General features: G+C 35.0%; 1 protein-coding gene across 1 annotated transcript in view; it reads right to left on the bottom strand.

Moving 5' to 3' along the window:
- PDE1A (phosphodiesterase 1A) overlaps positions 1–21,786 on the bottom strand; it is a 459,479-nt gene that overhangs the window by 93,092 nt on the left and 344,601 nt on the right. Inside the window, exons 7-8 of the mRNA XM_044669733.1 lie at positions 14,399–14,499; positions 6,301–6,426 (exon numbers count right to left, since the gene is read on the bottom strand). Coding sequence (XP_044525668.1) covers positions 6,301–6,426; positions 14,399–14,499 — 227 coding nt within the window. The remainder of the gene's footprint in view (positions 1–6,300; positions 6,427–14,398; positions 14,500–21,786) is intronic.

Raw genomic sequence — 21,786 nt, 5'->3', positions numbered from 1 at the left:
ATAGTGAAAAGAGCACTGAAAATTGTTATAAGTTCATGCTGGAGCTCTGCTATGAACTCCCCATATGATTTTGAACAAAGTCACCTTTTTAGTTCTTTAGGCCTTATTTTCCTCATCTGTAAAATGGAGGGGGGCAGAATTAGATAATTTCTAATGTGTTTTTTCCTGCTCTAATCTTCTGATTCTATTCTCATTTAAATTCCAATTGGTACAGGCTAGGCAGTTAGAGTTAAGTGACTGGCCCAGGATTACATAGCTAGGAAGTATCTGTGGCCACATTTGAACCAGAGATCTGCCATTTCCAGACCTGGCTCTTTCTACTGAGCATAGCTGCCCCCACTCCCACAGTTTCTACTAACTATCTCTCTAACTTCTCCCCATCATATTTTATTTTGCATTTATTTATATATGCATATTTTGTCTCCATGAGGGCAGAAACTATTTCATTTTTGCCTTTGTTTCCCCAGAACTTAGCATAGTGCCTGTAACATTTATGTACTTAATATATCTTTACTGATATATTAAGTGCTGATTGATCTGTTGGACTGACTATAATGGTGACAACAGCTTATGATTACTAGCCAGGGTTAAGGCAGTTGAAAAGATGGCAACTTGAACAGTAGGGAATGTTGAATTTTCCAAGAATTTGTGATTAGAATTCTTCAGAAACTTCCTCTGAAGGCCTATAATTCTCTTTAGACTAACATTTCCTCTAGATAAAATTCCTCTTCTAAACTATAGATTTTTCACGAGAACATCCCAATAAATAAACATCAATTTGGACTGATAGTTATTATAACTATGTATAATGGGATAGATTTGTTTTTATTAAGTTAGTTATTTAATGCAAAATAGATAGCAAATTAGTGGGGGAAAGTCAGTTTGTGACTTGTTCTCTGTGCCACCAAGTAACTGATTTATTCTTTTTCTTTCAGCTAACTAAAATGACCAATTGTTCTGCCATTGGCCAGGAATAGCCTTGATTTAATGGATTTTCTTTAGGTCTTTGAATGTAGTATTGCATATGACATAACTTATGAATATCCCTCAGAACACAGACTGTAGATCTATTACATAATGATTATACATACACACACATATACACACCCCTATCGTGCTGACAAGTTCCTGCTTTCTAGCGGCAGCCTACAGTCTACAACATTTAAGGGTATTAAAACATGTGAGAATTTCATTTTCTTTTTCTTTCTTTTTTTTATAATTTTGTATTTTTAGAAAAATTTTCTATGATTACATAATTCATGTTTTTACTTTACCCTTCACTCCCCCCTGCCCTGACCCTCTGTAGCTAACTCACATTTCCACTGGTTTTAACATGTGTGGTCAGTCAAGACTTATTTACATATTATTTATTGATAGTTACATTGGTGTGGTCTTTTCGGGTCTACATCCCCAATCATATCCTCATCAACCCAAGTGTTCAAGTAGTTGTTTTTCTTCTGTGTTTCCTGTCCTGTAGTTCTTCCTCTGAATGTGGGTAGCATTCTTTAATATAAATCCCTCAGAATTGTCCTGGGTCATTACATTGCTGCTAGTACAGACGTACATTACATTCGATTTTACCACAGTGTATCAGTCTCTGTGTACAATGTTCTTCTGGCTCTGCTCCTCTCACTCTGTATCAGTTCCTGGAGGTCTTTCCAGTTCACATGGAATTCCTCCAGTTTATTATTCCTTTGAGCACAATAGTATTCCATCACCAACATATACCACAGTTTGTTCAGCCATTCCCCAATTGAAGGGCATACCCATGGTTTCCAGCCTTTTGCCACCACAAAGAGCACAGCTATAAATATTTTTGTGCAAGTCTGTTTATCTATGATCTCTTTGGGGTACAATCCCAGCAATGGTATGGCTGGATCAAAGGGCAGGCATTCTTTTATCGCTCTTTGGGCATAGTTCCAAATTGCCATCCAGAATGGTTGGATCAGTTCACAACTCCACCAGCAATGCATTAATGTCCCAATTTTGCCACATCCCCTCCAACATTCATTACTCTCCCCTGCTATCATTTTAGCCAATCTGCTAGGTGTGAGGTGGTACCTCAGAGTTGTTTTCATTTGCATTTCTCTAATTATTAGAGATTACTTTCGAACACTTTCATGTGTTTATTGATAGTTTGATTTCCTTATATAAAAATTGCCTATTCATATCCCTTGCCCATTTATCAATTGGGGAATGGCTTGATTTTTTATAAAATTGATTTAGCTCCCTGTATATTTGAGTAATTAGATCTCTGTCAGAATTTTTTGTTATAAATATCTTTTCCCAGTTTGTTGTTTCCCTTCTGATTTTGGTTGCATTGTTTTTGTTTGTACAAAAGCATTTTAATTTAATATAATCAAAATTATTTATTTTACATTTTGTAATTTTCTCTAACTCTTGCTTGGTTTTAAAATCTTTCCTTTCCCAGAAATCTGACAAGTATACTATTCTGTGTTAACCTAATTTACTTACAGTTTCCTTCTTTATATTCAAGTCTTTCACCCATTCTGAATTTATCTTGGTGTAGGGTATGAGATGTTGATCTAAACCTGATCTCTCCCATATTGTTTTCCAAATTTCCTAGCAGTTTTTGTCAAATAGTGGATTTTTGTCCCAAAAGTTGGGCTCTTTTGGTTTATCATACACTGTCTTGCTGATGTCACTTACCCCAAGTCTATTCCACTGATCCTCCCTTCTATCTCTTAGCCAGTACCATATTGTTTTGATGACTGCTGTTTTATAGTATAGCTTAATATCTGGTACTGCTAAGCCACCTTCCTTCACGTTTTTTTTTTCGTTATTTCTCTTGATATTCTTGATCTTTTGTTCTTCCAAATAAACTTTGTTATATTTTTTTCTAATGCAGTAAAAAAAGGTTTTTGATAGTTTGATAGGTATGGCACTAAATTAGTAAATTAATTTGGGTAGAATGGTCATTTTTATTGTGTTAGCTCATCCTACCCATGAGCACTCAACGTTTTTCCAATTGTTTAGATCTAGTTTTAATTGTTTGGAAAGTGTTTTGTAGTTATGTTCTTATAATTCCTGTGTTTGTTTTGGAAGATAGATTCCTAAGTATTTTATATTGTCTAGGGTGATTTTAAATGGTGTTTTTTTTTCTACCTCTTGTTGCTGTGATGTGTTGGAAATATATAGAAATGCTGATGATTTGTGTGCATTTCATTTGTATCCTGCAACTTTCCTAAAGATGTTGATTATTTCTACTACCTTTTTAGTTGATTCTCTAGGACTTTTTAAGTAGATCATCATATCATCTGCAAAGACTGATAGCTTGATGTCCTCATTGCTATTTTAACACCTTCAATTTCTCTTTCTTCTCTAATTGCTACTGCTAGTGTTTCTAGTACAATGTTAAATAATAGAGGTGATAAAGGGCATCCTTGTTTCACATTGTGTCTTATTGGAAAGGCTTCTAATTTATACCCATTGCATATTATTCTTGTTGATGGTTTAAGATATATACTGTTTATTATTTTTAGGAAAGGACCTTCTATTCTTTACTTTCTAGTGTTTTCAGTAGGAATGGGCGTTGTATTTTATCAAAGGCTTTTTCAGCATCTATTGAGATAATCATTTGGTTTTTGTTGGTCTGCTTGTTGATATGGTCAATTATGTGGATGGTTTTGAATCAATGAGGTGTTTCATATTCTCCTCAAATTTTTAATTTTTTAAATTTTGTTTAATATATTCTTGCTGCCTTGTGAAGTCATTTGCTTCTAGTTGTTGAGTTCTGTTTTTTAAAGACTGAATTTCATTTCTGGCTGTTTGGTCATCCTCTTTCTGGTCTGATTTTCTTTGTAGAACATCTTTTGCATTCTTTGATTCATTTTCAAGCTGGCCAATTCTGGCTTTAAATACTTTATTTTCTTGTTTTAGCTCATGTATTTCCTTTTTCAAATTGTCTTCAGCCTCTCTTGATTGCTTTTTGAGTTCCTGAAGTTCTTGAGTTAATTGAGTTTTAAATTCTTGAGTTAATTGAATTTTGAGATCTTTCAAAGCCTGTGTCCAGTTCGCTGGAACTACTTCCTCTTCTTCTATTTCTGTTTCATTTGCTCTCTTTTTACTTCCTTGAAAGAAGCTGTCAATTGTCATTTCTCTTTTTCTGTTGCTTACTCATGTTTCTTCCCTTCCTTGTTCTGCTAGTTTGAGCAGATGTATTTTATGATCATGTTTGTAGTTACTTTCTCTGCCCTCTGAAAACTTCTTGTCTGTTCAATTGTTGGGATTAATCCTCTATTGATTGGATTAATCTTACTCCTTTATCTGCCCTGAGGCTAAAACCTTGAGGGGAATGAAAAACAAACAAACAAAAAAAAGAGAAAAAAAAAACAAAAAAAACTGAGCTCTCCAGCAATGGGGTCCCCCTGTGCTGTCCGCTGTCCACTGTGTTTGATCTGGTTTTCTTTCCTCTTGAAGCCCTATGTTCTCTATCTCCATATGAGGAAGCCAAACTGTCTGTGGTCTGGAATTTGGATCTCTCTAAGCCACCATCTTCTGGGCGATTTTGCTGTGCTTCTCAGGTTTTCTCTTCCAGTTGCCTCTCCAGTGCCTGTGTTTGACTCCCTGAGTCGGATGCCAGCAAAGCCCTCTCTCCCACTGGCCGGAGATTTCCCAGGCTGCTGGAGACTCTGTACAGCATGTGGGAGAGGCGTCTTGGGATCCTGGGATTACCCTTCTACGCCCTCAGACCCGACAGTTCCAGAATTGAAGCCTTTTTCTTGTTGTACCTCTTTATGCTGCATTAGGGTTCCCCCTACTCTGTCCCGTTATTAGATTTGGTCCTCTTTCTTCTCGAAGTGTGTTGTTTTCTATCTTGTTGTGTAAGGGTGGGGAGGTTTTAAGATTCGCTCCGACTATACTGCCATCTTCCAGGAAAACCAGGTGGTTTTTCATTTTCAATAATATTTCTAGAGATACTAAATGTCTGTATGATTTTTTTGTGCCTAACACTTAAAAGAAATGTAAGAACTTGAAAATAGTAAGTATAAATGCTTTCTAGCACAGTTCTACAGTTTTCAGAATTTGTCAGTTTCTTAAAATTCTGTGACCTGTAGTTTTTAAGGCATGCAAATTTCCTTTCTATGCAAAAATATTTCCCAAACTAGAGAAAGCTTCTAAAGAATAAGCACTAGCTAGGGAATAAGATGAAGAAGATTTAGGAGGAAAGGGAAGAAGAGGAGTGGGAGGAAGTGGAGAAAAGAAGAAGAAGGAGCAGGGAAGGAAGGAGGAAGGTTCTCATTTATAGAAAAATATTAATGGGAAATAATACCTTTCAATATGTTTTGAAGATGTAGATCTGCTCACGAGAGGCAGACTTTCAATAATGACTGATTGTACCATGGTTACCATGCTCATATAAAGCCAGTCTTTAAAGTGCTATTGTATTTCATTTTTCATGGGATTTTTTTATGTACTACACATGACAAAAGCCCCTCAAATGAGTATATATTTCACATTATAATTCCTGAAGAGATCTTACAGGCTTTAGGTTTATTTTATGTTACATTCTATTAGAATATTCTATGTCCTTTAGAATATTCCATATTCTATATTCCATTTATTTATTCAAAAACATTTCTTGAGTATCTCCTATAGTTTTAAAAATCTTTTAATTTTCCTCTCCACTTTTAAAATTATGTATAGAAATAAAACAATAGCCCTTTCTGATTTGAAGTAAAATCCAATCATATTGGCTAGCTGGGTGGCTCAGTGTATAGAATGTTAGTCTTTGAGTCAGGAAGACTTATCTTCCTGAGTTCAAATCTGACTTCAGACACTTAACTGTGTGACCCTGGGCAAGTCACTTAACCTCATTTGCCTCAGGTTTTCTCATCTGTAAAATGAGCTGGTGGAGGAAATGGCAAGCCACTTCAGTATCTGAGTTGGTCACAACTGAAAAACAGCTAAACAACAACCTGCCATATTGGTCAACTTATTCCTTTCACATGATACTCCATAGCCATCTCCAGCCTTTTATACTAGCTGTCCCTTCTTCCTAGAAGTCTTCTTTTTCATTTCTGTTTCTCTACTTCCTTGGTTTCCTTCAAGATTCATCTCAAATGCCACTAAGATTACTTTCTATCTCCATCTACTGTGAATAATCTCATATGAACTTATTTATTTGAATTTTATTTCTCTCCTAACAATGGATGTTCCTTAAGGCCAGAGACCATGTTTTTGCTTCTCTTTGTACCCTGTTATCTGGCATAAAAAAGTCCTTAACAAATACTTGCTTGCTTGCTTTAATTTCCCCTGGAACCATCAGGACTTACTTACCTCCAGTCGTCTTTGGATAAGTTTGTCAATATGTTCATTTCGTCGTCTTGCATAAGCTTATACACTGAACTCAGGTGATGATTTTCCAGGACTGAACGGTCATTATATAAAATGGCAGTGTCTGACCTAGGTACAAAAATGAACATACAAAGGTATTGGAAATGGTATTTTAAAAATCCAACATTACAGATAACTTAGAGATATTAATTTCCTTCTATAATGAAAGCATCATTTAACACTCCAAATGGGGTAGTTTTTTTAACTATCTGATTTCCCATATAATGGTTAAAAATACATGTTAAAATGCACTAGTACAGCTCACTTTCAACCAATAATCAAAATAATTTTGTGTTGTTTTTTAACTAGACCTATAATTTTATTGTAATATGCTTTCATGGAGAGAGGACTGGCCTTGGAGTAGAGAGGTCTGAATTATGTGGGAAGATTGTTGAATTCATTAAACTCTTCATAGCCCAGGTGACTCTCTAAAAATATGTATTACAAAGGACCTGCCCATCTGCATTAATAGAAGTTGATCATTCATAGGGCTCTGCACCAAAGAAATCTATGCCGTACTAGTAGACAAATATGATGAAGAAGCAAGGGACATTGTAAAATTTCTTGATTGTCAATAAGTACTTGAACATTCTTCTTGGTATTTCCTGCTAGCTTGGATGTATCATTGTCTGCATTTTCTCCCATGGAACAAGATTTTTTTCTTGGTATTATATGCATCTGGGACATTTGTGATCTTAGTTTGAATATTTTCTATGAATATGAACATGTTTCAACCTACAATGTGTAAAATGGGTAACATCTGGGTAAGGTACTAGTAAAATGAAAAAAATAACTTTAAAGCCAACATAAATACCCAATATCAATTCATATTAAAGATTAAGAATTCAACCCAAGAAGAGATTTGTCCCTCATGTGTGTCTTTATGTCACCTGAGCATTAAATCAAATGATATATGTCATAAACTCTTAGACCTGGAAGACATTTTAGTGATCACCCAGTACAAATCCTTCATTTTATAATCAACAAAATTGAAGTCCAGAAGTTCTAGTGCTAGTTATACCATTCTTTTGTATCCAGGGAAGGTTATGGGAATTATATATTATCCATTCCTAGGGGGTGAGAAGGTAGCCAAGAAGAGAATCAAGAGAATTGGGTGTTAAGAGTACGATGTCATCCTAAGTCCTCCAAATGTTAGTTTTGCTTATATTTAAATAAAATCACATTCTCAAGTCAAATATAAAGGATTTCTGGATAATCTGAACCCTTATTTGTCATTTGAACAGAGTGGAAAAGTGACTGTAGTTCCAGTTTCACATTGAACAAAAACTACTTGTCTAATTCTGGCCTATAAAATTAATCCTGTTTGCTACATGCTCTAGTTCAGCCAAAGTGTTTTATGCGATGTCATGGAATGAATATAAGATTTGGAGTTAGAAGAGTTCAATTCCCAGTTCTTCTCCTATATGTGTGACTTCAGGCAAGTCTCTTAAATTCTTTAGACCCAGATTGGACTAGCTGACTTGTATCTTTTCTTCTAGTACTGGATTTAGGATGTTTAGCTTCTTTATTAATTAAACATTTCAAATATGAGATTGTGGCAGAAATGATATATTTGCCAACATAATTCCTACACTTGAGCTTCAACTTAACAGAAATCTTTTGTTGGAAAAATCATCACCAAAGTTCAGCCAACAGTATCAAAGGCATGTTCGGGATTTTGATATGAAAGTATCTCTTGCTGAAACACAAAAGTACACACACATATTTCCTATCCATTTCTTTTCTCACAAATAATTTTTAAAACACAAGCAACTCATAAGATTTCTGCAAATTCCAAAGGGGAAAATAGAAATTGTAGTATTTCTCTAAATCAAATGAATATTATTGTCAATGTAAATATTTTTATCAGATGTTTATTGTTAATAATTGAGTTTTCTAAATGCATGTTCAAAGTCAGTAGACACTTTATCTCTGGGCTCCGGGCATTTTTACTGGCCCTCCTCCATGCCCAGAACATTTTCCTTTCCTGTTTCTGCCACAGGACTTCCCCAGCTTCCTTCAAGTTGAGTTTAAATCCCACCTTCTACAGAAAGCTTTTCCCAATTCTTCTTAATTCAAATAATGATAATAATAGCTAACTTTTTATATAGTACTTACTATGTGCCTAGCACTATGCTGAACAAATTACAAATATCTCATTTGATTCTCACAACAACCCTGGAAAGTAGGTGTTATTATTATCCCATTTGACAGATGGAGAAACTGAAGTAAAGAGAGACTAAGGGAATTGCTCAAGATCTCAAAGATAGGAAGTGTCTGGGACTGGCTTTGAACTCAGATTTTCCTGACTATAGGAGCAGTGCTTTATATACCACAGGACCTTCCTAGTATATAGGATTATACTAGTGCCTTCCCTTTCTTGATTATTTCCCATTTTTCTTATATGTAACTTCTTGTAGACTATCTTTTTGTATTCCTACAACTTAGCACAATGCCTGAAGTACTTTGTTCATATGTGCTTCATAAATGTTTAAAGACTGACAGATTGACAAGTGTGGCTTCATGATGAGAAGGGCACATATTATAGAATCTCACAGAATCCCTGAAATTCAGAGATTTAAAGGAACTCAGTGGTCAACTAGTCTAACAAGAACTTAAATTAAAATTCTCTCTATCACTTTTCTAACAATTGGTCATGCACCTTTTGCTAAAGATCCCCAATGATGATGGCTCCACTACTGCCTGAACTTACCTCTTTTTTCCTTACCACAAATCTAAATTTACTGCTTTCCAACTTCTACTCATTGCTTCCCCACCCTGCCCCGAAGCAAAATAGTACAGGTCACCCACAGGGTTCTTCTAAATGCAGCTGCAATGTACAATAATGTACTTTTCTCTCTTTCATGCATGCTAAAACCCAGCCAAAATGGTGGATTTGATGTTCCCTTTGAATAAAATTCCATTTCCCATCTCCTTGCCTCTGTACTGGCTTTCTCCCAGGCTTGGAAGGTCCCATATCATCACAAATACCTCATGTTTGTTGAATGAATGAGGTCTGATCTCACCTTCATTTGCCAATCTTAGAAATACTAGAAGGGCTGTGTTTTCTTGGCCAAACATTCTCAGTTGCTTCAACTGAAGCTTTTATTATATTATCTCTATTCTAACCAACACCCTGTTTATATTTTCTGGATGCACTTTTGTCAACGTTCTTTCCAAAGTGTGGCATGACGAGATGTCTGCCACGTGTGATTTGAGTAGGGCAGAACACAGCAAGATTGCCACCTTTCTAGCCCTGGGCAGCTTGCCTCTCTTAATGTGACTTGGATCCACTGCTCTAAGACTTGTTTTCTAAAAGTATGTAAACTAGGAAAATCAAACTTTACTATTTCTGAAGCAGAAATATTAGAAGACAGGGGGATTTCCTGTCGGAGGGAGCAAGTCCTAAAGTTCTGTCATAACCAGGCTTCTTCCCTGGTCTTTAATTATTTCCATTGCAACCCATTTTGTTATTTATTTTATATTATAATGTATTATATTTATAATAATTATAACATATATATGATAATAGTATATAATTATTATTTTATAATAATAGATATATTGTTTTTATCAATTTAAAAATGTAATTCTTATAACCTAGCAAATATGATCATTTATCAAAGACTCCTGCTTGTCATAAATTACTAACCATTAACCATTTTCCTTTCATATTGGGCAACAGGTTGCAAATGAACCATACATTTATGTATTGTCTTCTTCCCAGTGGAATGTAAGCTTCTTGAGGTTGCCCTAGTGACCAACTTGCTCCTGAATGTATATCAAGGAATAAACAAAAGGCAAAGATCCATCCTCCTGAACCACCATTTAAAAAAGAGGGTCTTTGGCATAAATAGGATTCTCTGAGTTTTTCATTTAAACCACATTTTAATTCTCTAGACTTAGGTTTCTTAACTTTAAAATGAGCTGGTTTGACTAAATGACATAGAGGTCCTTTTTAGTTCTGTTTTAAGGCTCCGTGTTGACGACTGTCAAAAAATGAATATATACATTCAGAACATAACTTTAATATTTATCTTATTTTAATAATTTGCTCCTAATAATAAATTTAAAAAACAAAACAATCCCTTATTGAAAACCAGAACTGAAAACTAATATTAGACTTATATCTAATATCAAGAAAACTGCACAAGAAAAACAGATATATAGTGTTTGTTTAAGGCAGAATGAAATAGAGCTGGCTCAAGTAATATATCCATTTTTATTTCTAGTCTCTTTCACTGACATCATGGGAAAATCAAAGATTTCCCACACACAAACACATATATATGCAAATAAAATTTATTTAAATGCAGACATTGTTGACCCACATAACTAATCATGGCAGTTTTTGTCAGTGTTATGATGTGATATGACTCCAAAATCAACTACATCTTGCTTTCAGAAACAGAAATTATTTTGAAGGATCAGATTTATCCGTGCAGAAGGACTAGGCATTATTGCATCTCATAAATCTAGTAGGATCTTGAGAATAAAGTGCCTTTGGGGTAGTGGAGACTTTTCCATGTTCATGACATGTTAAGAAAAGAGCAGGATTCCAAGTGACACCCATTATACATAGTAATAAATGATTCTACAATTCCATCCTGAAAAAAAAGGAAAAACTGCCCTTTCCTTTTTTATTTTGCTGAAATTTAATGACTTCATGATTCATATGAAAATTGACTTCCAAGCCAATTTTTCAACTGGGTTTTCAAGCACTTGACTTCTCACTCATTCATTCTAAAGCATGATAGAACTGTGAAGTCTCAAATTGTATATTAAAAGTTTTACAAGTTTTCCACTATAGAAATGGTCTAATTCCAAATGTAGAGGCTGAAAGTAGTGCACCACAATATCAAGTGACTTGTCCAGGGCACCAAGTATGTATCAGAGGTGGAGCTTGAACCCAATTCTTCCTGAGTTCAGAAGTGGGAACTTGATCCACTACTATTTGTAACCTCTCAGATTTAGGTAGACAAGATGCAAAAGTGACAGTGTCATGTGTGTTTGTAGGGGGAAAGAAAGAGAAAGGGAAGATATTGAATACTCTGTCCTTGCATTAATAGCAGAAGTGAAATTGTTCTCAGATGATATTCAGTCGTATGTGTAAGGATTGAAATAATCATCTGCGTCAAGTTTCTAATCTTTCTTTCCAGAAACCTAGCTGATAGACAGTTAATAGACAGGTAAAACAAAACAAAATACTGTTTTGTTTCTCTTCTGAAATAGAGTAAGCATCTTACCAAAGTAATATTAAGGAATGTAACAGTTTTTATTTAAATTGAGAAGCATTTCCATCTCATTAAAATATTTATATGATTGTTTATTGGTTATGCTTATTGTTTCCATTTCTTTTTCTCTTTTTTTGTATCTAGCTCTTTTTTAAACTTTTATTTTATGTTTTAGTTACAACTCTAAAACAGAAAGTCAAGGACTAGACAAATGGGATTAAGTGATTTGCCCAGGGTCACACAGGTAGGAAGTGTCAAAGACCAGATTGAAGTACTTTTAGTTAAATGTAATATTCATTTATCCATTGATTCAATGAACAAACATTTGCTGACTGCCTGAGATCTGAAAGCTGTTATGCTGGCTGCTGAGGAGAGACACAAAGAAGAAGCTGTAGTCATTGTCTGGCATGAATTGAGAACACAGTAAGGAAGATAATACATACTCTCCCAAATATATTCTTCTGTAAAGTATGACATGAGAGAGATGCAAAGTGCTATCAGAATTTAGACAAGAGATGAATCATTTTCAGTTCAGGGAATCAGAAAGGGCTTTGTGGAAAGGAGAGCATTTGAGCTGAGCACTAGAAGGATGCTTAGTGGTAATCTAGCCTAATTCCCTCACTTTGCAGATTGGGAAACTGAGACCCAGAAAAAAAATCTTCTAGATTGTAGAGTGAGCTTTGAACAAGGAGTAGGAATTCAAAAACTGAATGAGATAATATTGCCAATGGAGACTCAAATATTGAGCAAAAATAACTAGGTAAGTCTATGAAATGTATTTGCGAGATGGCAGTCTATGACTGGAATATAAGGTACACAGGTTAGTAATGATTCTCTTTTATATCTTCTGCTCAGTGATGTATAGTGGACAGTACAGAAGATATCAGATAACATTTCTTGCAAAGTTGTAACTGAGTTTTATTTTAGTAGCTCATTTAAGTCACTGGCTGAATTGAGTTGAGGGTAAGGCAAGGGAATGGATAAATTATTTCTTTAAATATTACATCTATGAGATAACATTTCAACTATAATACTTGGTAATTTAGTGTTTTAAAATTTTCAGATTGTTTTGTGTGCATTATCTTACTTGAGCTGCAAAACAGCTGTGTAAAATTGATAAAATATGAATAATTATACTTATTTTATATGTGGGAAATTCAGGCTCCATGAAGCTTACTCATAGTCACACAACTAGTAAGTGTCTGAGGTAGAATATGAATCTAATCTTATTTGATTCCAAGTTTCAAGTTCTATACCTAATGTCATATTGCTTCAAAAAGTAATTACCTTGTCAGTCAGTTAAAAAAAAAACTTTTATTAAGTACCTATTATGTGTATTAGGAAAGGCAAAAAACAGTTCCTTCTCTCAAGGACCTCCCTAATCATATTGTTGGCATTCATCAACCAAAGGATATGAAAATCTATAGTATGGGTTTCCAAATGTTTCAAGATCACTCTACTCTGCTTTGGTTAGAGCTCATTTAGAGTGCTGCTTTCATTTCAAGGTGTCACAATTTAGGAAAGGAAGGTCATTGACAAGTTGGAACATATCCAAGGCTCCAACAATGATGGTGAGGAGTCTCAAAGTCCTTTGGTAAGGCTTGCATCAAAGAAGCTATGGATCTCACAACCTAAGAGAAAAGGAGACAAGCTAGAATATGATCCTTGTCTTAAACTATCTAAAGAGGGATTTATATTATTATATTTGATCCAACGGTGGAGAACATAAATGAAGAATGCTAAATGGAGACAGATGTCAATTCAACAAAAGAAATAACTTCCTAGTAAACATAATTCTTCAAAAATGGACCATCTTTCTTTTGGAAATAGTATATTCACTGACATTGGAGGTTTTGAAGTGAATACTTGGGAATTACTTGTCACCAGTACTTGATGAGAAGACAGAACAGATAACCTCTGAGATTTCTTCCAACTTTGTAATATTGCAATTCTTTGAAAATATGGAATTTAAGATGAAGAACTTGAAGAGGCATGGAGGGACTGGGTGTAGTTTTGAGTCAGTTAAAATTGAGGTGATAGCAGAATAGCCAAGTAGAAAGTTTCAGTACATGGCTGGAAATGTGAAGTTGAAGCTAAAGAGAACAGCAATAAGAAGTCATCCATAGAGAGGCAAGTGACTTTCCCTGAGTCCCTGTTTCACCCTTAGTTACATTCAGTCAGTGATTTATCCTGTATGCAAGTATAAACACAGCTGAAATAAGCTGAACTAAAATTGGTTTATGTGTGGGACAATTGAGTAGCTTGGTGGATAGAGAGCTAGGAAATGCTGGGTTCAACTATGGCCTCAGATATTTCCTAGTGATGTGACTCCGGGCAAGGCATTTAATCCAATTGCCTAGCCCTTATCCTTCTTCTGCCTTGGAGTCAATATTTAATGTTGATTCCAAGATGGGAGGTTTTTTATTTTGTGTTTTAAATAAATAAAACTCACATACAGTAACCCAGAAATTTAAGTCGAGAACATAGGTTTGAGGCTAAACCCAAGAGAACACCCACATTTATGAGGTTAAGGGAAAGATAGGAGTTAACAGAGATTTAAAGTATGTAATAAAAGCATCATTCAATTTAACTAAATATATATTTATTACCAGAAAAGAGGAAGTATGGCATAGTTGATAAAGACTTAGTTTCAAGGTCTATGTCTGCCACACACTGGTCCATTAGTGTGTGCTAAGTCTAGGTACACAAAGACAAAAACTGAATAGTCTCTGCGCTTGAGTAGCTTTCTTTTTGTGATTATGGGTATGTGTGTGTGTGTGGGACTATTATTACTGTAATGGACTCACCTGGTCTGAATATGAAAGCTGTTGGTGGTCCCTGTATGTTCATAATCATGGATGGCTGCTGCAAAGACCATCGCTAAAAGTTCCAGTTCAGTGAGCCAGTGCTAGTAAATAAAAGCAACATTGAATTATCTTTTAGATAATGAAAGTTATCAATAAACAAAACTAAAAGGTAACATTTTATGGTGTTCTAAAATATATAATTACTGATTATTAATGAACCACGTTTATTGGATCCTCCAACATATTGTATATTACTGAAATGAATGAGTGATACCTGACTTGGAAGCCTGAAATTCAGTCATAATTGCCCAGCCTTTCTGAAGTAGACACTATACAATGGCTAAAATGTCACACCTTCCTTACTTTTTAAAAAAAATTAGTTATTAGCCACATTTTCGGTTTTATCAAATCCACTTTACTTCATTGGCTTCAACACAAATTAAATCTTGAGATTATTATTGCATTTTACGGCAAAGTTCACTGAAGATTTAAGATGACAATCTCTTTATTCTGTATTTTAAAAAATCTATTTAGTTCTGCAATTAAAATACATTGAGAAGTTCCTCTGGCTTTCCAATAATATGCTAAAAATATGAAAATATATTTTGCTTATTTCTGAGGTTGAGAGTAAACAAGAAAATAATGTGATATAATAGCCTGACAGAAGTGATAGACTCAGTCAGTCAATAAGTTAGTCAATAAACATTTAGCAAGGCCCCTTTTAGCTCTATATCAGTGATCCTATGAACCTAGTGATTAAAAGAAATGGGGGCAACAGATATTCTCGAAGAAGGAGTCCAAGTGTGCTGTTCACTACCTATGAAACTTTGGCCAAATCTCTTCACCTCTGGGACTCAGGTGCCTCACCTGTAAAATGAAGGAATTATGCTAGATGATCTCTAAGATGATCTCTAACATTGCTTTCCAGCTATAAATCCTATGTGCATTTTACAACATTGAAATTTGAAGAGGTGAAGGCAATGAAAAGCACTTTCAGGAAAATAGTTAACAGCCTGTTCTTATAGTTAGTCAGCATCGTTATCTGTCAATCAACCTAATGAAAATAAATGAAGAATGCCTATTGAGAACCCAGGAATGTGGTACTCTATGTTCCTGGAACTCATCCTAGCCCTGGATTTCAAAAGTTTTAAAGCCTTTCTCTTTCCCTCCTGGTGATTTTTTATTTGAAGTACAGTATGTGAAAGCAATGAGGTACCAGCAAACCACATGTGGGAGCTATGACAAAGGTCATTGACTTATGTCAATCATATTGAGACAAAAGGGAACTCCACTGCATAAAATAAATCATTTCATGGGCTGTTGACTGTGAACATGATTTTCTAGGCATCTGAGTTACACATCACTGTCACTTGTACAGAGTCCACAAGTTAATAAAGTAGAAAAGAAATGAGTGCTAGTGAAGACCATCCATCTGTCAGTATAGAGTACTACCAGCTCCTGGGCATGAAGATGCCATTCATGACATTAACAAATGAAAGAACAACGACTCCATTATGGACTGTTTCATTCAATGGAACCAGGAGTTTCTTTGACATGACAGGCTATATTAGTCATTGAGGAGAGTTGGGTTACTACCAAGACGCTCCATAAATGTCATACTGTCAGTTACCTTGAAAATGTGAGCCATTAATTCTGGCCGACAGGCAAATGACTTAACTCTTCTCATTATCAAAACCCAGAGTCTCTTCTGAACAGATGAGTTCCTTCCAAAGTAATAATACATCTATAACACCTTTCCCATTTCAACTAAATTCATTTTTCAACAATTCTTTGTAAGATTACAGGTACTATTATATGTTAAAAGAAAAGGAAGCTTCATACTACAAAGCCAAAGTGATTTGCCAAAAATATAGTCTTATAATTGTTAAAAAAAAGTGTAGTCCAATAATTTAATGGAATATTATAAATGATTTTGGGGGGAGGGATCTTTTTAGTTTTTTTTCAGTCATATCCTACTCCTTTTGGGTTTTTCCTTGGTAAAGATACTGTAGTGGTTTGCCATTTCCTTCTCTAGCTTATTTTATAAATGAGGAACTAAGACAAACAGTGTTAAGTGACTTGTCTGGGGTCACACAGACAATAACTGTCTGAGGCTGTATTTGAACTCAGAATGATGAGTCTTCTTGACACCAGAACTGGTACTTTATCTACTGCAATGCCTAGCTGCCACTATAATTTGATTAGAGCAGACAAATATGAAGAGAATGTAAAGAATTCTGGAAAAAACTTTTATGAAATAATACAAAACAAAAAAAGGAAATTGGTTGACAAGGATCAGGTTAGCAATGTGTGTTCTGGACCCATTATGCTAAGCACTGAAAGAAGAAAATGAAATTGTCTTTTTATCTTAAGGAGCTCACATTCTGATGGAAGCATAGGAACACCCTGGATTTTAGTGAGTACAGGAAGTGATACAGTTAGACAAAGATTTGAAGAAAATCATTCTGGTAATTGGATAGACTTAGGTCAAAGTGACCAGTTAGAAAGTTATCACAATAGTCTAGGTGAGAAATAATGAGAGTGATACCCATGTGAATGGAGAGAAGAGCATGGATGCTAGGGATGTTGTGGAGATAAAAATAACAAGATTTTGCAACTGATTCCATATGGAAATGGGATGATTAGATATTGAATAGGACTAGGAGGAGTGGGGATTCAAAAGTAACACAGAGATCACAAACTTGGATGAGTTGAAAGAGAGTGGTATCTTTTAGAAAAATTGGAAAGTTCAGAAGGAGTTTTGTTTTTTAGTAGGCAGGCAATGAATTTTGCTTTTAATAGTTTGAATTTCAGATGATTATAGCATATCTAGTTCAAAATACAAATTGTTATTTTGTTGAAAGTACTATCATCCTTCCAGTCACCCAGTTTCACAACATAAACATCATCTTTGACTCATCATTCTCAAGGGAGTGACATACTTAACATATACACCCACACATAATCAGTCATTGCTAAGCAAAACAATTTTAAATCTTATCCATTTCTTACTCTCTTCTCACATAACCAGCACCCTAATTCAAATCCTCATAAACTTTCATCTAGAGCAGTGGTTCCCAAACTTTTTTGGCCTACCTCCTCCTTTCCAGAAAAAATATTACTTAGCTTACTTACTTTTATACTATCACCATCCCCTTACAGTTATTCACCACCCCCAAATGCACCTGTGGCCATCACTGCTCTCTATGGGTTGCTGCAGCACCCACCAGGGGGCGGTAGCATCCATTTTGGGAATCACTGATCTAGAGTCTAGATTCTAAACTATTCAAACTGTTTCTTAATTAGTCTTCTTCAACTGCTATTTTTAATATCCTGATCCATTCTCTGTGAAGCTGGCCAGAGTGATTTTTCTAAAGCCCAGTTCTGAGCATAGTATTCAACTACTCAACTAAATTCAGAGGCTCCCTAATAACCTCTAAGATAAAATATAAATATTTCCATTTGGCGTTTAAGGAACTCCAAAACTTTTCCACACTCTACCTTTCTAGGCTTGTTACATATTATCACAATATCACATACCCACCACCTTATTTCTGCTCTTTTATCTGTACCTCCTAATGGCTTTTACTGCCTCAGGTTTCTCTTCCATCTGTCCTTTCCAAGGCTGCCAAAATGATTTTCCTTAACATTTTACTCCAATATTCAATAAACTGCAGTGGTCCTCTATTATCTCCTGTATCAAATATCGCTTTATTTGCTAGCATGTTCAGGATGCAGTGTTATTGAGGGTAGAGAAGTATCTCTGAAACCATATGGTCAAGGGAGGAAAAGCAAATGAGAATGACAGGATGGACAATGCAGAGGGACACTTAGAGGGTATAACTAAAAGATGCTGCCATATTTTAAACTTTGAAAATAATTTAAATATAGTTATTAAAGAAATTTAGTTGTTTGTATTGGTGTTTAGGACAAAGTTTCTAAAGAAACATTTCATTGAAAAATACAAAGATGTAAAAGTGGGGCTGGACCCTAGCTATTTGAACACCCTCTACTTAATATAGCCAACATTTGTTCTGCCTCACCTTTTTGCTATATTCTAATTTTCATTTTGCAATACTCTTCATTGTGAACCATTATTCCTCCTTCATCCTGCAGAGGTATCAAAATCTTCCCAGAGAGCTTATTTCTGTAATTCTTAAATCAATTGGTAGGCAAGGAATTTTGTCATTGTAACCTTGGACTGAAATTCAGTAACAAATATAAACATTCAACTTGTAAAGATCTGGGAGAGGTTGTATCTAGTGTGTTGCTCTTCATTAAGTCATTGTAGTTACATCAAAAACTGAGTAACCACCTCAATAGCAAGACATTTCTGAGTTTGGGACTTGATTCCTTAGGCAATCACTGAGTAGTAGTAACTTCCACAGTAGTTACAGTGTGTGTGTGTGTGTACTTAATTATCATTTTCTTTAGGATACAAGGTCAATCAAAGAGATTGTTCTGGGTTTCTATACCACTGACATTTCTTATTAACTATCACTTCCCTCCCTTGCTGCTCTCAGAATATATATTTTGTTATTTGGCAAAAACATTTCCTGGGAACATTCAAGCTACATTTCGTTCAGAGTTCTGGCTATATGTATCCTGAGAGATGGAGTGGTATACTGGAGTCAACTCAAATCCTCTCCTGAAAAGCTTTTGTTTAAATAATTGTAAGCATTTTTTACCTTAGTAATCAGCAAATGCTACAAATCAGTGCTTGATTTATTGTTTTGTTGATTGTTAATACTTAAGTGATAGAGAAAATGTTAAAAATTTGATTAAACTTAGAAGTGTCATTTAACTAGTTCTTGAACTTTTACCAGCACATTCTCCTACATGGAGAGAGAGAGAGAGAGAGAGAAAGAGAGAGAGAGAGAGAGAGAGAGAGAGAGAGAGAGAGAGAGAGAGAGAGAGAGAGAGAGAGAGAGTAGTTATATAAAATTCTCTCTTCCCCATAGCCCTTCCAATGATCTCTTGACCTTATTTAGTTTCAAAGCCCAGAAAATAAAATGTTCTTTGTACTTTATGTCATATTATTGGACAAATGAAAAATAAAAAAGAATTGATAAAATTATCTTTTTAAAGAAAAAAAAGATAACATCACTCTGAACAAAACTATATAGCTTGAATTTTCCCAACTGACAGGAAACACTTTAGATAAATGACAAAAATTGGTTTTGTTTTGTTGAAAAGTAAAAGTTATCAAAACAGGAAACAGGGCGAAATCTGGTCTGCCTCTTGGCCTGAAATAACATGTTATAGAATGCCTGCTTATTATAATTAGAAAATTAAAGAAGCATGCTTCATTTTTATTGATTTAAGTTATAGGTAAGCATTACTCTTTTCAAGAAAGTCTTTTTGATTTCTTTTGTTTTTACATCTCAGTTATTTCCTGCTACCTCAGCCCATTCTCATGTCCCCAAGGAGCCTTTCTTTATAAAAAAAAGAAAGAAAAAGAAAAACACCTTAACCAGAACAAAGGACAAAATAACCACATTGACAGTAAACCAGCATTATTCTTGCAGTCATAAGATCCTAGAATTTAGAGACAGAAGAGTCCTTGAAAATCATCTAATCTGATCCTCTCATTTTACTGATGAGGAAACTTGGCCCAGGGAAATGTCCTAAGGTCACACAGTTAGCCTGTATACAGCAGGGATGGGACTGAAGTGAGTCTTCTAGATTTCATTTTATACTGCACCACACAATCTCTTTGATTTGTTCTGAATGTACTTTGCCAGTCTTTTTTTTTCTTTAACTGCCATGCTTAGCTTTTATATTTTAAACTCTATTTCAAATCTATTGAAACTGGAAGGAAGAAAATCAACATAACTTTTCTAAGGAGCCATTTAAAATGAAAACTATCAGCTTTGTGTTATTCAAGAGGAAGACCTTTAGAAAGAGGTAAACATGGTATCTCTAACCAGAATCCAAAGTAAATTTATTGAGTGTAAATAACAGTATTTGTAGCTGTCACAAAGCAATTTATTTCTTCACACCAATATGCCATGCATATCAAACCCAGAGAAAGCAAAGCACTAAACACATGGCTTGACAATAAAATTTTATTAAGTTTAAATGTATCTTATCCCTTCTGAAGGATGATTTTCCAAAGTAAAAGACATAAAAGGTTTTAGTGCATCTAATGAAAAAATAATATAGTTTATTAACACTGTTAACTTCTAAGGGTTTGAGTTACTAATTAAATTTGAGTCAATGTAACTTAGTTTTCTCTCTTTTATGTGTTTGTGTGTGTATGAGAGAGAGAGGAAGAAAGAGACAGAGAGAAAGAGAGAGGCAGAGAGACAGAGAGACAGACAGAGATAGCAACAGAGACAGAGAAAGAAAGAGGGAGACAGTGGGAGACAGAGACAGAGACTGAGAGACATAGAGAGACAGGGAGGGAGAAAAAGAAAGGGAGGGAGGAAGAGAGAGGCAGAAACAGGGAGAGAACAATAGAGCAAAAGAAAAAGAGAGAAGAAAGAGAGAGAGCAAGAAACACAGAGGAGAGAGACAGGGAAGAGAGAATGATTTCAGGCTTCTTGCCCATCTTTCTAGATTTAGATATTTCAGTGTGACATTGAGATGATGTTATTTTTCAGTTGCTCTTTGTTCCACCGAATTGCCATGAACCATGATATTTTTCTCCCTTTAGGGCTTATTGACTTTTTTTCTTTGAAGATCAATATTGACAACAGGAAGATTCCAGCTCTTTACAGTACAGTAGGGACAAGAAACATGGCAAGAAAATCATCAGGGAGATGAGAAATAAATGGGATGCCAATAAAGAAGCCATCAGTACAAAATCAAAGGGAATGAACAGGAACAGAAAACAAAGACAATTAATACTGAATGAGAAGATGGAGGAATAGAATAAAGTAAGAATAGGCAGTAAAGAACCTTGGAGAGAGAGAAATAAATGAAATTTGTATATGGTGATTCAAGTTACCTAACATAATAGACAATATGGCTATCCCTTTTAGAAAGTGTCATAAAGGATTATGGGATAACACCTAAGCTTTCATATAAAAATAAATAGCATATGGGAACCAGGAAAATTGTCAACAAGAATAGGACTTGGGATTGAGACCTAAAATAACAATCATGCCCTGTTTTAGTTCTCTTCTAGAGAAAAAAGCATCTTTTTGGTCAGGAAAGACTTTAGTTTTCAGAGGTCAAGATTGCGAGGCTTTAACCAAACTGAAAAGGCTTCAGATATTGGTCCAGTGGTTGTTCTTTCATGCTCACACCAATTGTTTTAATCTCACAATATTCCTTAAAAGATACAATGTGCATAATGTTAATTTGAAAAGACCCTTTGGTTTTCAATATTAACTGAGGCATATAATTAGAAGATGCTCAATCATCAAAGGTGTTTTGCCACC

This window comes from Gracilinanus agilis, chromosome 3 (assembly GCF_016433145.1).
Source record: "Gracilinanus agilis isolate LMUSP501 chromosome 3, AgileGrace, whole genome shotgun sequence".
NCBI classification, from domain to species: domain Eukaryota; kingdom Metazoa; phylum Chordata; class Mammalia; order Didelphimorphia; family Didelphidae; genus Gracilinanus; species Gracilinanus agilis.
Note: the sequence above shows the minus strand (reverse complement) of the source record. Positions and strands in the feature narration are given on the sequence as shown.